Source organism: Gastrolobium bilobum, unplaced genomic scaffold (assembly GCF_033153095.1).
Source record: "Gastrolobium bilobum isolate Gb01-03AN ecotype WA unplaced genomic scaffold, APGP_CSIRO_Gbil_v1 utg6230, whole genome shotgun sequence".
NCBI classification, from domain to species: domain Eukaryota; kingdom Viridiplantae; phylum Streptophyta; class Magnoliopsida; order Fabales; family Fabaceae; genus Gastrolobium; species Gastrolobium bilobum.
In genome coordinates, this window is record NW_026895870.1 from 29,121 (window position 1) to 45,296 (window position 16,176).

At 35.7% G+C, this 16,176-nt stretch overlaps 3 protein-coding genes across 4 annotated transcripts; 1 reads left to right on the forward strand and 2 right to left on the reverse strand.

Annotated features, from left to right (window-relative positions):
• Positions 1–769: 769 nt before the first annotated feature.
• On the reverse strand, positions 770–6,442 carry LOC133296533 (uncharacterized). Its single transcript, XM_061495536.1, has 5 exons — positions 5,986–6,442; positions 2,102–2,159; positions 1,921–2,004; positions 1,570–1,711; positions 770–1,205 (listed from the first exon to the last, which is right to left on the reverse strand). The coding sequence occupies exons 1-5, from the start codon at positions 6,440–6,442 to the stop codon at positions 834–836; spliced, it is 1,113 nt and encodes a 370-aa protein (XP_061351520.1). The 3' UTR covers positions 770–833.
• An 811-nt stretch (positions 6,443–7,253) lies between these two features.
• On the forward strand, positions 7,254–10,002 carry LOC133296528 (photosynthetic NDH subunit of subcomplex B 1, chloroplastic). 2 transcript variants are annotated; one of them, XR_009749516.1, is made up of 6 exons: positions 7,254–7,870; positions 8,401–8,591; positions 8,742–8,999; positions 9,238–9,305; positions 9,514–9,599; positions 9,761–9,899. XR_009749516.1 is itself a non-coding variant. In XM_061495532.1 (6 exons), the coding sequence occupies exons 1-6, from the start codon at positions 7,289–7,291 to the stop codon at positions 9,924–9,926; spliced, it is 1,389 nt and encodes a 462-aa protein (XP_061351516.1). In that variant the 5' UTR covers positions 7,258–7,288; the 3' UTR covers positions 9,927–10,002. The 2 variants fall into 2 exon arrangements, 1 of the variants encoding a protein (XP_061351516.1); XM_061495532.1 differs by having other exon boundaries at positions 7,258–7,870; positions 9,200–9,305; positions 9,761–10,002.
• Positions 10,003–10,206: 204 nt separating this feature from the next.
• On the reverse strand, positions 10,207–12,169 carry LOC133296532 (phosphatidyl-N-methylethanolamine N-methyltransferase). Its single transcript, XM_061495535.1, has 2 exons — positions 11,907–12,169; positions 10,207–10,547 (listed from the first exon to the last, which is right to left on the reverse strand). Exons 1-2 carry the CDS (start codon positions 12,149–12,151, stop codon positions 10,298–10,300), a joined length of 495 nt encoding a protein of 164 aa, XP_061351519.1. The 5' UTR covers positions 12,152–12,169; the 3' UTR covers positions 10,207–10,297.
• Between the last annotated feature and the right edge of the window lie 4,007 nt (positions 12,170–16,176).

Genomic DNA, 16,176 nt, shown 5'->3' on the forward strand with positions numbered 1-16,176 from the left:
GATTAATCTTTCAAGATTCAGTCTACTCATATCTCTCTTGCATCCTTGACCTAGAGTGCAACAAAATGTGGGTTACTCATAGCCAAATAGCATTTCAATTTCAACCATGAATTTTATGGTTTGCTGTGACCCAACAAGCCATATTTTAACCATTAATTTCAACAAGCCAAATTGGCCTAAATGCCTAGAACTTCCCACTGCAATATTTTAACACCAATTTCATGAAATTAGGTAGAGGGGTGGTAGAAAGTAATATAGGTCGGCAATCCCGAGGTGTTCAACGAATAATACTTCAAATGAGTCCAGCACTGAACCTTGATGACCACTGACCAGGTAGGTAATGCTGGACATAGTTGACGGTATGACACCAAAGACTTAATAAAAGACAAAAAAGCAAAATGCCAGAGAAAAATAAAAAACCTCCAAGTGAGGCCTGGTCTGGTCCCTAATATAGGGTAAACGCCTAAAGGGAGTGGTTGAGAGTTCGAACCCCAACTCTTGTGAATGGAAAACATTCGGTGACCAACTCTTTACCGCTTTGTGCGCTGACCCAGGGCGAGGGATTAGTCTCATGGCTATCGGCTGTGAGAATACCCGGATGTAATCCAAAAAAATAAAAATAAAGGGTAGGCGAAGTGCAACTATGACTATTTCAGTATATATTTTAATACATGAGAACTTGAAGAATTGCCAAAAGTCATTTTGCTTTTCAAATACAACTGCCTTCTGGCTATTTCATTCATATCCATATGGATTTTGTACACTCCACAACCTACCCATCTCCCCTGACAGTTATCTGATTAACAAAATGAACATCAACCAAAGCCCTTGTACTACTTAGAGGTGAAGCTTAATTTGTTCACAGCTAGCAACAGACCCACCTCGGTTGGCTCCTCATTTGCCTTCTCTTGGACCTTAGAGTTGAGGGAGCTTTCTTTACTCACTGCTTCTGCGTTGGAGGTGCACTCCTTGAATCTGAAGCAACTGATAAGGTGGTCATTTGTTAGCCCTGCCACTTGCATGAAAGTATAGATGACTGTTGGTCCCACACTCCTGAATCCTCTCCTTACAAGATCTTTGCTCATGACTTCTGCTTTTGGAGATTTGACAGGTACCTGGCGTGGGTACCTGAATTGGCTGACTATAGGCTTATGGTTCACAAAGTTCCAAATAAATGTGTCAAAGGAACCAAACTCTTCAATTACCTGTATTACAATTTGGAAAAAATGAAGTTAAAGACAACTTACATGTTTGATAGTTAGAAGAAAAATTTATAATATCCATCTCTTAAAGCAAGTTGAATGGAGAATTTTTTTTTTTTTTTTTAATCAAGTCTTCTTCTATTTATAATACATATGTGGGGTCAGGAAGCAGGTTTATTTCGTTTTTCTCAACATTTTCCACGGTTAGGTAGCAGAAAAGTTTGAAAAAAAGTTTATAGGTTGATTCACTTCAGCAAGAATCTTTTCATTCAGAAACAAAGAAAAAAAAATTGACAAAGGAACCAAAATTGCAACTTCTAAACATGCTATACATAAGATTAGAATATAAAGATATCAGTGTATTTACCTTGCACATCTGACGTGCATTTTCAATTATGGATCGCAACCTGAGCTCTGATAGCAATGAGTTGGCAGGACTTCCTGGTGCAGCTATCTTTTTCTCATTCATTCTTGAAACAGCACTTGGATCAAAATCCAAAAAGACTTCCCTGTGTTCATGTACACGTCACAACAATTAATTAAGAACTAAATCCCAAAAAAAATTAGCCCATTTTCTTCACAAAAAATCTTCTGAATCAATCAAAAGCCAAATAGAAATACAGGAAACATAATGAGCCAATTATTTGTAAAATGTCTAATATGCCAACCATATAATTAAATCCAAAATATGTATTTTCACAGAAGATTATATCAGTACCGAAATAACTGCCTTTTGCTAAGAATGGTAGGCCACGTAAGTTCAGCTAAGGCTCCAGAGAAGCTCAGCAACTCAAACAGTTTGCTGCACAAAAACCAAATTTCAGCATTGAGACAGTTTTCAACCTGGAAAATGAAAACAAAACAGAAGATTGTGCCAACAACAGAACAAACCAACATACTTGTCATCATGAACAGGAACTCCCCACTCTTCGTCATGAAAAGAAATGTAACATGGTTCTGAAACAAATGAGAATAAATTAGAAATGAAAGACGAACAAGAAATTTGCAATTACAATGTTTATGCAACATTTTTTTTTTGAACAGTCAAACTTCATAGGATCGATATTCTATTTATCCTCTCAATCTAGGCTTACAGATATTGGAATTTCGATCATGTAAATCAAGGCATATGTGCTCTGTGAAATTATGAAGCACTTGATTATAATATTTAACCATTTACATGAAAATTCACCTCAGATGGTCCCCTAGGAGGTTGAAGAATGAAAGAAAATTAGTGATGCTGATAGAATCAACCAATACCAAGGAATGAAAAACAGAAATAACACTGATATATTGATTTACAGGTTTCGAAATACAAACTCCAATATCCAGAAAATGACACGATACAGAAAGAAATGAATTACAAGCTTAATAAAAGAACTAATAACAGAGCCGTTCGAGGAGCTCTGCAATCCTCCCAAAAGACTTCTGAATTTCAACGCTTGCCCATTTGCACCTGGTTTGGCTGTTAGAATATTCTCTTGTAACAAACTTAGTCTGACTCAGCATTAAGTGGTAATGATTTCCTGTATATTTTCCTAGTGTCCAACTTTAGGGGTCTAACAGATGCTAACAGGCACTAGAATACCTTTACCAGGCTTCATATTAGCAAATTGATAGGACAAAAGGGCACTAGAATACCTAGTGTCCACCATCTCTGGGTTTTTTTTTATATAAACACAAGGGCCTAAATCCAGAAACTATAAAGGGAGCATATATATAAGCTTCAAGATTTACAATATCTTGATATATATCATATGTGCCCGTAGTTAATATTTTGTATTCCCCTTCCAATAAACAAGAAGCATAATTTCTATTTACATTTTTCAAAACTTTCCCAAACAAACTTGTCATAGTAGAACTAGCCATGTACAAGTACAACTTCAATTTTTTTTCTTCCAACCTTCCTTCCGTGTTCGAGCCCAAAAAAGAAAAAATTTAAAATTGGATACTTATAGATGCGTGTTGGACATGTGTAGTCAATTTGCTGTACAAGTGTCCAACACAGACACAATACCAAAATGGTGTGTCCATGCTTTATAGCTTGGATATGAAACATTGAAAGCATACGTTGGGGGCGGCAATAATTCTGGGAGACCAACTGTAGCATCACGAGCCAAGTTAACTAGACTAACTGCTAAACGGTTGCCTTCCTATATGTATGACAGATATGAATCTGCCGAGCTAGCTGCAAAAAAGTTTGAGCATCCTAAACCAGACTTACAGAAGGAGGCAAACCACTGCAAGCCTTGATCAGCATGTCAACAGCAAGCTCAAACTGTCTCATAAGTTGCAACATGTAACTCTTCACCATATGGCAGCCATGTCACGCAGAAAAGTATCATGCACATGGCCAATTGTGCATTAACATGGAATTATTCATGCTTTGACTAAGTATATTTATAGTCTTGCACAAAAGAAGTGTACAGCTATGGAAGCTTCTCATTGTGTATGAAAATTTGATGGGAACAAAACACAAGTATTACATGTTTCCTTTGTAATAAAAAAAGACTTCTCCTAGTGTAAGAGCCAAACTTGATAGGTCGAGAATCCCAATAAGTTCATATTAACACTAAAATTATCATTTGCTTTATAAAAAAATAATATATGAGGGACATGATAGAAGGTGCTTTTTGAGCATCGGTTCATAATGTTTAATTGGCATGAACAGCAGAATATGCACTATATCAATTAACAGATCACAGTCAGTGAGTGATATTGAAACATTAGTTGATAATTGTACTTTTTTTCTAGTACCTAAAAATGCATTTTTTTTTATTGGTATTTTTAAAAATGCACTTTACAAAGACATGGAATAAAATCTGATATTATGTCAGGCTTCCAACAATCCAACCTATCAAAATCAAGAATATATCTCAATGGGCAAGCTGTAATACTCAATTTTAACACGCAATGCAGTCCACATATGGTCTACTACGGACAAAATTCCACATGATTTCCATGTCAAATGACTAAGGGGGTGTATTGGATTAGAATTTAAAAGACTATTTTGAGATAAAAAATCTTATAGATTTTAAAAGACTATCTAGAATTGCAGTGACTTTAAAGACTTTTTTAAAAAAAAAAATTACAATCAAGATTTTATAAGATTGAATTTTAATAGAATTTATAATTTTTGAAAGGAAAATATAGATCTATAAGATTTTAAAAAACTATATGAATTTTTAACAAACATTCAAAATTACAAGAGTCCATAAAGAAAATAACAAAGAAACGCAATGATATTAATAAAAAAAGTAAAACCTAATATAATTTTCTCAATCAGTAATTTAATGTAACTTGATGTCCCACTAAGCAGCAACTCTTCACATATCTATACTAGCCCTCCACACATTAACATCTTCTCGTTCATGCTCTTGGGTTTGACAAATGGGTTCAAAATTATCTTCTTCATTTGGTATCAGCTATGCAAATATGAATATAAGACCCACTTTCTTTATTTATTAAAATAATTCGAAATTTGCATATAGAACCTAAAGTCATGATAAAATTTCGTTTGCAATTTTTTGCAATTGATCTTGGAAACCTTGGGGTTTTTGTTCTATGTGATAAAAAATTTCTAACCATAAATCATATACATGTTTCCATTGAGTATTCTAAGAAAATTTTGAATCTGAATTTCTGGCTTTTATTACATGGAAGTTTAGAAATATTTTCAAATTATTTTCAATCGATACATTGAAACCTTAAATTGTTTTGTGGCTTTTGAAGAACAAGTTTTAGCGATCTATTGACACAAAAATTGTTTGAAATCGTTTCATATAGTGAAGGAATTTCATTCATGAATGTATTGTTACGAAACGTAGGGTTCATATTATGAAAGTTTCAATCTTTCTTTGAGTCGATCTTGTTTCATTGATGTAAAACGAAAATTGGTTTAAGGGTTTTTGTTCCCTTGTTGTTTTCCAACTATTTTATGTTGTTTTTAATACAAAAATCACACTTTTTTGTGCCTCTCGGAATTTTGCATTTTTGGGGATGGATTAGATTAGAATCTTGTCAGGTTGTTGTTTCTGGGTTGTTTTGTGATGAAAATTGCTCAAAAATCTATTGTTTTTGAGCTTTAACGAAGCTCCCGTGGCGGAACCAGATTTCCAGCGGGTTGACTCGCCAAAGGAAGAAGACACTGCAATAGAGAGATCTCAAGAAATCCCACGGGTTAGGGTGAGATCGTGAGAGAGGTATGCTATTTATATTTCTCACTAAAAAGTCACACAAAATCCACACTAATAGAAAATCCCTCGTCAGATTTTTGAATACCACAAGATTGTTTTTCTTTTGTTTAAAATCTTGATTGAATACCACCAGATTTGAACGGACTCTAAAACAATCTTTTAAAATCCTAATCGAATAACACGTGACTTTTTTACAATCCTTTAAAATCCTAATTGAATAGCAATAAATTTTTTTTGTCCAAAAACAATCCATTAAAATCTCATTCCAATACACCCCCCAAATTAACTTACAAAACTGCTAAATGACTAGGTGTCTTACTAAACTTAAGTACCCGGAAATTTCTAAAAAACATAGTGCTGGCTTGTCTTTCCTGAAATTTCTCATTTACTAGCATCATTTTCTTCACTCTCCCTACCCTTACAAAGGCAAAAAGGCAGCATGACATAGTAAACACTAAACATCTATCTGTCCAAGTTGTTTCCAAAATCACACAGATATCTCAAACCAACAGTATCAATGTTACAACTCACAATACATATAAAAAAAATAATAAAAAAAATCAGAAACATGAAGGAATGAAAGATACCTGTATTTGGTGTAACCCAAGCACATCTTTTCTTGTCCACCAAGCTATCAGTTGAATCTGCCTCAACCACATTGTCAATGCTCACCTTCTCAGTCTTGGGACCACCCTGCTTCTTCATCAACCGCCGTTCCACCTTCCCACTCGACGACGCGCCGCTGCTGTGAGTGGAAGAATCCGTCGACGACGCATCAGAGGAGCACGAAGCGTTCATCGACAGGTTTTTCAGAACAGCTTGGTGATGATCCTGCCTCTTATTAATCTCCAGGTGCGGCACTGAGACACATTGAGGATTCGAATGCGCCGCCGTCTTCTTCTTCTCCGTTTCCGGCACCGATTTCTTTACTGGCTTCCGTCCATCGACGGGCCGAGCCTTGTTGCCGGCGGGGACGAGTACCGGCCGTGCCTCAGGGTCGGCGATGGCCACATTCATGGATCGAACTCTGGGTGGACCCGACATTGCGAACCCTTCTTTTGAAACTCTCAGGTCAATGCTGAGTACCAAATTCAAAATTTAAGGCTTTCACACTCAATCAAAAAATTAGGGGAAGAAAAAAAAGAACTATTTTTTCTTCTAGAGAGAAACTCAACTTGGTTTGGAATTTTGAGTTTCCAGTTCGATGAAATGGATCACTGGGATTTCAATGCTGGGTTTCGGTTAAGCAATGCAAAACCCTAGAAAGAATGAGACTTTTTTTCAGCTGCATTTTGCTGAAAACTGAGCTCTAATCGTTTTCCCTTTTTTTTCTTATTGTGAGGGTTAAAAAGGTAGAAGCTTTAGATTGCCCTGTTTGTGTTGTGTGCTTGAATGATGGTGGCGGAAATGGGATTCAAGAGTGCTGAGAAAGTTGCTGGGAAAGAGTGAGAAAGTGAAAGGAAATTCTTTTTTTTTGAATTCTTTTTTCATGTTTGGTTGAGAAAGCAACGAATCAAAGGGTGGAGAGAGAGAGAGAGAGAGAGAGAGAGAGGAAAGTTTATTGTTCACCAATCACAGAGAGACACGTAGGAAAGAGAAATCATCGATAACAGGACAGTTTTGTCGGGCTCAATGGTTATTCGATGCCGCCGTTTTTGTTCCTTTTTTATGGTTTCAAACGGCAACTTTAGTTGTGGTCGTTTGAGAGCAGAAGAAGAAGCTTGTTGGTGATAACTGATAACAATAAAGCTGTACACAGAAAGGAAGTATGTAGGACCCACTTATCCAACGCTTTTCCACACATTCAAACACTCAGTGACGTGTTCTGATCCAAGTTGCAATATATACTATGATGACCACAAGAAGCTGGAAGCAACATTGAAAACCTCAATGGCTGCAACTTATTATTTATTACTGCCAAATCCAAAAGCTTTCTCAGCTTTCCTCAGAAACCCACCTTCCATTCCTTCCAGTCAACTCACTCATGTTCCATTATTCCATTATTATTCCCATAGAAGACCAAGTGTTCACGCCAATGTCAAGAAGAAGAACCCTTGGCTTGACCCTTTTGATGATGGGGAGGACCCCAACATGGAGTATGGTTCCTTGTTTGCAGATGGTAAGCAAGAGGAGGATACTAGGCCACCGGATAACCCTGACAGCCCATATGGCTTCTTGAAATTCCCTGCTGGATATACAGTGGAGATAGCTTCCTTGGGATTGAAAGTGAGAGGAGATGTCAGGAGGTGCTGTTGTGTGATATCTGGTGGTGTTTATGAGAACCTCTTGTTCTTTCCAGCTATCCAGTTGATTAAGGATAGGTACCCTGGTGTTCAGATCGATGTGTTAGCCACTGACAGAGGGAAACAGACTTACGAGTTGAATAAGAATGTGAGATATGCAAATGCCTATGACCTTGATGATGATTTTCCAGAGCCTGCAGAGTACACCGATATGGTTGGACTATTAAAGGTTGGTCACCGTATTTTCTGAACATATTGTGTAAAGCAACTTTTGATATTTTATCTACACAACTACGGGACAGTTTAATGTGGGCTTTAATGTGATCCATATTGTCGAATATTGAGGACAACTTTTTATATGCAGATGTATAAAAAATAAAAATAAAAAAATCATTATCATCTAAAGATCAGATTCAGGGTAAAATGAAACACTATTTATGGAGAACATTATGCTTGTCAGTTTTTCCCAAAGCAGAAGTAGTGATTACTGATTTCTATCAGGCAATTGTGAAAATTTTATGGAAATTTTTCCGAGTTTTGAGGCTTCCCTGACGTGAAGAAGCTTAAGAACATACTTGATGCAATTCTAATGAAATTCGCACCTGCAGGGGCTTAGGTTTACTATGTTAGGCATTACAATGTTGCAACCAAATCTCAAAATTCTGCTGGATTTTGCTTGCCACTTCCTTGCATGCATATATATTTGAAGTTCTCCAGTACGGATTTAAATACTGATGCATTGCTGCATTATGCATACAGGGTAGGTACTATGACATGGTCTTAAGCACAAAATTGGCAGGTCTTGGCCATGCAGCATTTTTGTTTATGACAACTGCCCGAGATATAGTTAGCTATGTCTACCCAAATGTGAATGCTGCAGGAGCAGGATTACTTTTATCTGAAACATTCACACCCGATAGTCAAAACCTCTCAGAGGGAGGATATTATATGTGAGTTTTATAGTACAACACAAGTGATTTAGACATATTTTAGGTAGATTTTCATGCCCTGAATTAGACTTAAATTTTCTTTTTAAGTGAATTGAGCTTTTTCTGGCAACATATAACTCAGAAGAATTTCCATTGAGTTTGCTTGCCTAGGTATCATGACATGGTTGACTGGCTTGCAAAACCATTTCGAAGCGTTCCAAGGCAAATTGTGCCCCCACTTAGGGTATCAATTTCAAGGAAGCTGAAGGAGGCTGTGAAGGAAAAATACACAAAAGCAGGTGTAGAAAAAGGGAAATATGTTGTAATTCATGGGTTAAAATCAGATTCAAAGGCCACGATGCAGTCTAGGGGTGATCCTGATAGCTTGCTACCCATTGAAGTGTGGGCTGAAATTGCTGAGGCTGTAAGGTACGTAACGTTGCCCATTGAAATATGTGTTAAAGTACTAATGGGATTAATATGCAACCATTTACAAGAGTTTGTAACAGCAAGTAAAAAGGTATCATGGTTCACTAAATAAATGCTCTTCAAGCATGTTCTTTCTTATTTTCATTCATTGTCTGGTTTGAATGTTACGGACTTTATACTTATGAATATTCGAGTAACAGGGAATTTACGCCACTTTTTGTCATTCCACATGAGAAAGAAAGGGAAAATGTGGAGGAAATCGTTGGAGAAGATGCCTCCATAATCTTCATCACCACCCCTGGCCAGGTACTCAAGTATCTTCTAGTTTGCAAGCAACAAATATATGAAGAAACACGAGAATGTCAAAACATAAAACTGTGAAATAATGAATGAATGAATCATTAAATCATTAAATAAAGGGAAACTAAAAGAGGAAAGACAGAAATAAGCTTATAAACATACGTAGTCTTCATACAATACTAATGGAATATCATTCTCTGGTTGTATGGTTCAGATGACTGCTCTTATTAATGACTCAGCTGGAGTGATAGCTACAAACACAGCTGCTATTCAGCTTGCAAATGCACGCCAGAAACCTAGGTAACTTTATCATTCACATAAATTAAAATGGTTCCCTGTGGAGGCGCCTTCATTTGGCTTTGGAGGGAAAAAAAATGTTTGAAGTTGAGCATGAAATGTTTCTTCAAAGAATCGTACAACATAGTCACATAACTAATAAAACTGTTCCTCTTATTGCGCAGTATTGCACTATTTTGCTCTGAAGAGAAGGGAAACAAGTTTGTTCCGCAGGCTGAAGAGAAGAAATGCATTGTAATATCTTCCAAGACAGGGAAGTTAATTGATATAGATGTTGAGGCTGTAAAAAATGCAATTCCAACTTTCAATATGTCTGTTGCTTTGGTATAGTAGGAGAGGGAAAATGTAAACTGTTTCGCCAAAATTAATAGGAAAGACGAATGTATCTCTACAAATTTATGGTTCACTTCGTGATCTGGATGAGAAAGCAGGAATATGATGAAACTGAAATTCAAAGTCCTATAAATAAGGGTCCAAAAAACTGTGAAAAGCACGGGAATAATCTAGTAAATTTTTTTTTTTTTTTTTAAAAAAAAAGGTCATCCTTTTCTTCTTTTATCCCCAACATTTTTCCTCGCTTCAACATTTCATTCATTAAAGTTACCACGCAAAGCAGTTAACATTCATTAGATGGAATCAGAACATATAAATGGAAATGTCATTGAGCAGAGGAAAGAAACAAAAACATACAAAGAATTAAATCAATAGAGTGGCTTGGCACGAGTAGAGGGATCTTCTTTTGATTCCACATGCATCATAAACGCATATCCTAAAACCCACAGGAGAATGTATTGAAAAGGAACCCATGAGAGGCATGCAAGAAGACTGAGAATGCTGCCAACGTACTGAGGATCTTTGATAACCCCAAAAGGGAATTCGGTTACCCAGGGAATATTGTTTCCAAAGCGTACACCATAGTATGTGCCAGCCTCACCGAGTAGCTGATAAACCCTGTTATTTGACAATATCACCATTATGCATAGCATAGACAAACTTTAAAGCAACACAATAAAATAATTGTATCCCAATTATAAGCAAGGCACATGAGATTGTTTTGGCACATCAAAACCTTTAAAAAATAAAATAATGGAGGAAACCGTCCAGAAATTTCTAAAACCATACACCGTTTCATCAAAAAGATGGCATTCCACTCAGTATTTCTTCATTTATTATTTCGTCAGGGGAAAATTAATTTGTAACTATATTATCATCTATTAGGATACATAATTTGCTGCACTGCAGATAACAATCTCTTGCAGGACTGCATCCCAAAGTAAAACATAACCTCTTATTTTTAACAAATTTAATAATTCACATATAAGGGTTTTGTGTTTTCTAGTGTGCTTGGGGAGGCTTGGCAATAAAAACACCTTTTCTGCAATTATGATATGCTAAGACACAGGATCTGATTTAATCCCTGCTGATTTAAAGCTATAGTATTCTCTGCTCAGTCACCCAATATACAGATATAGCAACTTCATAACACATGATATAAAAATCACTCCTTATTAAATCCTGACTAGCGAAGGTAGCGGTGAGGAAAATCATTCTATGCAGCTTACCCTTGTATAAAAGTCGATTCCAGGATTTGAACATGTGATATTTCAATCACAGAGAAGCAATTTTACCACTAATTCAGGTTTTTCCCCGCAATTTTACCACTAATTCATGTTCGCCCTCTTATTTCATACCACATGATATATTCTTAAAAAATTTCTATCCTAGGTCTTGCATATTTCACAAGCAATCATAATGTCTGTAGCTTAATCCAACACCTTTCTGCTTTGCATATTTGAGATTTGGTAGGAAATGCAGCAGGACAAATGATATCTCGTATTGTTAAACTCAAAAGTAACAGACCGAAAAATCATTGAATATCAATACAGGGTCAGAATTAAGTACACAACATCCATCAGGGAATACAACAACCAATCATTTTTCCAAATGCTTCCCTCGCAACAGTCCCAATCTACAAGCTCATATCTTTAATCTCACCAAACAAAGTAAACTAGCCACTGCAAAGTGGGAGACTAACCAAAACTTGAAAAGTATCAGTTCATCACCAACTGAAACTCCTTCCTTATTATACACATTCATCTCCTAATAGCCAATAAGGATAATAAAATTTTCCTCTTATTATATATATAAGACATTTAAAAACTATTCCATTTGAGCAATCCAAAGGAAAGGAACCAACTTGATAAACCCCATTATTAGATCCAAAAACTAGCAGCACACCCAAAAAAAAACAAATGACATGGGCATACATAACATAATAATAACATAGGGAGAGAGGGAGAGAGAGAAGACCTGAAGTTGAGGAATTGGCCAAAGGCAAAAAGGGGCCAGAAGTAGAATGGAGGAGGCCAATGGAGTGAAGAGACTGAAAAGAGTGAGATGAACTGAACAAGCTTCAAGAAATGAGCAACGTAAGCCATAACCTTACATGGGTCTCGCCCTTTCCCACAGAGGTCCACCCATGACTGTGGCCAATTCCACAGACAGTAATAGAACGGAAATGGTGACAACACTCCAATAGCCGCCGCAATCCCCATCGCTCCCCACAATCAGATCCTCTCTTTTTTTGGATTACTCTCTCAGTTTCTCAGCCACCTCGTAAAATAGGAACACGCTATTTCATGAGTTCTTAGCCGTTGATCTCATTATTGATTAAAAGAAATTCAATGGCAGGGCTTGATCAACAGCTATTTTATAACTCCATCTAAATTATATACAGTTAAAGTTAAAGATGTTCCAAGAAATTAAGTTAATATTGTTGGCGTTTTGCCCATAAATTGTTTCTCGAAATGCTTGATCTAGAAAATATTTGAGTTGATTGAACTTTATATGAATAAATTTATACATTAAGATAACGAAAACACTTATGCTTCATTAAACAATCCCTTAATAAGTTCACAATTGAAATTTTATGTGATTAAAATGAATTTTATGTGAATAAATTTTGGAAAAAGTGTGTATCATCTTAAAGGAGGTAAAATTGTGTTATTTTAAGTGAGAGAAAGAGATCGATAAAAGAGGAAACAGAGTGGACAAAAAAATATAAAGGTGTGGGTCTCATTTCTTTGTGAGAGAGTAAAATAATATAAGTTGTGTCATTTAAAAGGACAAACACTTTTTTCATAAATTTTATCACAATCCATAGGTCGGCATGAATTACCAGGTCGACCTATGGGTAGCAGAAATAAAAAATTGTGAAGGAAAGAGAAAAAGATGAACAAGCTTCCATTATACAGACAGATTCTAACGTAAGAAAACTTTATCCAATGTGAAGAAGTAAAATTCCACGAAATACTAGTCCAGAATGAAACTTCCATTATAAAAATAATGGGTTACAAGAGTCAAGCTTCACCAAGATGGTGGTACATTCAAACCTCACCTATAATAGTAATTTTCTCTCAAACTTTTCTAGAGAGGTCTCACTATTCTAACTTCCCTCTAGAGGTGCTCTCAAAATCAAAGCTTTAAGTTTTTCTCACAAAATCCTCAAAAATCTCTCAAGCCAACATTACCTCAATCCCACAACTAATGCTTATTAATAGGGGTGGCAATTTTGGTTGACCAGCCCCGACTCGCCCCGCCAAAAACAGGGCGGGGCGGGTTGACCCGTCAAAAAATATGGGTTAAAAAAATGAACCCACCCCGTTTTATGGTGGGTTGGCGGGTTGGCGAGTTGGCGGGTCAACCTGCCAATTAAAAATAAATTAATTAAAATTTAAAAAAATTATATTTTATGAATTTTTCTAATATTATTTTATTTTATTTCACACTTCTCTATATTTTTTAGTCTCAATCTTAAATATATACTAATATTTGTCAAACATTCTTTAGGAACTTATACATAGATAACATTTATCATAAATAAAATTGTTATTCTTTATTTTTTTTAGGAAGTACTAAAACAAAAACAAAATTTGGATATCATAAATATTTAAGGACTAATAAAAATACTACCTAATTGTAAAAAAAAATAAAAAAAATTATAACCCAGCGGGTCAACCCGCCCCGCGGCGGGTTGAACCCGTTTTGACCCACTTCTAGGCGGGGCAGGTTGAGGTGGGTTGGTGGGTTGAAAACCTCAACTCAACCGGCCCCGTTTTGGCGTGTTGACCCGCCGAGCTCAACCCATATTGCCACCTCTAGCTTATTAGGGGAGGAAGAAGGTTTTGGGTTACTTGAGCCCCAAGTTCCTTAACCAACTTGAGCCCCAAGTTCCTTAACAAACTTGAGCCCCAAGTTTCTTCAACATTGGGCCTTATGCATTGAAGGAGGAAAAAACTCAACAAATCTTCCCCTTCCGACTTCAATGCATCAGCATCAACAGTAAGTTGGCACCTTCACAACAATCTTTAAATTTTCTTGATGGTACCAGCTTCTTCATCATGTCAGACCAATTCAGGTCGATGTGCACTTTGACGAATTCGAGCTCTTCATCTTTCACCAAATCCTTGATCCAATGATATCTCACATCAATGTGCTTAGTGTGGGAGTGATAGGTCGAATTCTTCGCAACATGAATTGCGCTTTGATTGTCACATCTCAGCTCGTACTTGTCTTAATCATGGCCGAGTTTAGACAGGAACTTCTTCATCCATAACATTTTTTTGCTTGCCTCGGTCGCGGCTATGTACTCAGCCTCGGTCGTCGAAAGTGCCACAGGCTTATGCAATTTAGATTGCCAAGAGATAGATCTTTATGTTTTTGTAAAACTGCAATAAGCGCAGTTTTTTCATTTGCTGGAATGTGTCTTCTAATTTTTGTATTATTTCCTAGCAGCGGACCAATTTGAAGATCTTCCAATTCACCATCAGGTTGGGGACGCACATCACATAAATCTTCGCGCACATCCAAGTCTGTCATATTGACATAAGTCTTTCCCTTATTCATCTCTGTTGTATATTGAACAATGGTTTTACTAGTAACTTTCAAACTAATATTATAATAGTTGCGCAGTGTCTTCTCATCACCTCTAATTGATATAATCCTCCCATATGTATCCCTAAATTTTAACAAAAGATAGGACATATAAATGATTGCGCTCAAAGCCCCAATCGTTGGGCGACCCAGAATGACATTATAAGTTGAAGGACACTCTATAATATGAAAAGTTACATCCTTTAAAAGATAATTTATTTATTTATTTGATATAAATAAAAATTGAATACATAATCTAATACAATATATCCAAACTTTTTACTATTAAACTAATTTTAGTGGCTTAAAAACGACAATTGCTTTTGTGGCATACATAGGTATAATTTCCATCGATAACTATCAAGTCCATTTATTGTATCCGGCACTCCAAATAATAGTACATTTTAGAAAGAGCCACAAATTAAGAAAAGAACTGAATTTGATATTAAATCCTTGAAACACGTGGAATCTTTGGAAAACAATAAGCAGATGGAAACGTACGCATTTTATAATGAGCTGATCCATCTTTCTTTTTACACTGTATCAATCAATATCTAATTAACATGTGGTTGATCAGCAGATTAATTGTCAATTCATAATGAGCTGTAATTAGCAGAAGGTTGGATAAATGTTAAGGAATGCGGGGACTCGTGAATTATCTGCAGTGTTTTTCAATCTGTCATTTGCAGTTGTCTATTTCATCTCGTGTCTTCTAAGTTGTTTATTATTATTATTATTGTTACTGTCCAAGCTAAAATAGGAATTCTTATATTCTATATACTTTTATGTTATAACATTATTTAATAATGTGTGGATTGTGTTATAAAACTCACCATTAGCTTTGGTTAACAGTGTCGTAAATCAACTATCCCGAATGTTTAAATTATTTAGGTTAAAATATAGAATGGTTTTATGTCTAACATCCTCTCTTATATAGGAGTCTTTTTAGACTTGAACTGTGAATAATAAATATTAAATATATTTATGTTCAATTTTAGTTATTATTTAGAAGAAGAGCTAGGGATATAAAGATGAAACTCTAAAGCACATGGTAATAATGTTCCAATACCACATCATGAATGAACTGTCCCAAAAATTTAAATTTTTAAGTGAAAACATATAAATAAATTTATATCTAACAAATTGAAATCATAATTCAATTACCAAATTTAATTTACGCTGGAAAAAAATAAGAGAGATACGAATCTCGCTCTACATATATAAATATTCATTGATATCTTAGTGATAATTACACACTTAAAATAAACTATGATTCGATGAGATTCAAGATGATTAAATTGAATAATAATTGCTCACTGATATAATACGCAATATATATCAAGTCTCTATAAAATATTGAAATGATTGCAACAGGTTAAGAAACTTTCAAAGTCTATGACAAGCAAAGGAATGTACTGTCGAATACAGAACCCGGCCAGTTTCCTCATCTGCAAAATAATTATTGCTTAATTTCCCATGTTGTTTTTGACTTAAAGAAAGCGATTACCCGGTAGAGAATACCTCTTTGAAAAATTAGAAAGCTTGGTTGAAGGTTTATTTTAGGATTGATGGAAAAGTGTAGGTAGATATTGAAAAATATTATGTTTGGTTCAGATTTTTTCAAGAAATACCAGACAAATAGGATAGA

Bases quoted from the DNA above. Each gene is read 5' to 3' on its own strand.
- LOC133296533 (XM_061495536.1), bottom strand. From the start codon at position 6,442: ATGTCGGGTCCACCCAGAGTTCGATCCATGAATGTGGCCATCGCCGAC. The intron at 1,712-1,920 runs GTACTGATATAA...ACATGAACACAG, and splicing joins AGCAAAAGGCAGTTATTTCG to GGAAGTCTTTTTGGATTTTG. The intron at 1,206-1,569 runs GTAAATACACTG...ATTGTAATACAG, and splicing joins ATGCACGTCAGATGTGCAAG to GTAATTGAAGAGTTTGGTTC.
- LOC133296528 (XM_061495532.1), top strand. From the start codon at position 7,289: ATGGCTGCAACTTATTATTTATTACTGCCAAATCCAAAAGCTTTCTCA. The intron at 9,000-9,199 runs GTACGTAACGTT...TTCGAGTAACAG, and splicing joins GAAATTGCTGAGGCTGTAAG to GGAATTTACGCCACTTTTTG. The intron at 9,600-9,760 runs GTAACTTTATCA...CTTATTGCGCAG, and splicing joins AATGCACGCCAGAAACCTAG to TATTGCACTATTTTGCTCTG.
- LOC133296532 (XM_061495535.1), bottom strand. From the start codon at position 12,151: ATGGGGATTGCGGCGGCTATTGGAGTGTTGTCACCATTTCCGTTCTAT. The intron at 10,548-11,906 runs GTCTTCTCTCTC...GTCAAATAACAG, and splicing joins GGCCAATTCCTCAACTTCAG to GGTTTATCAGCTACTCGGTG.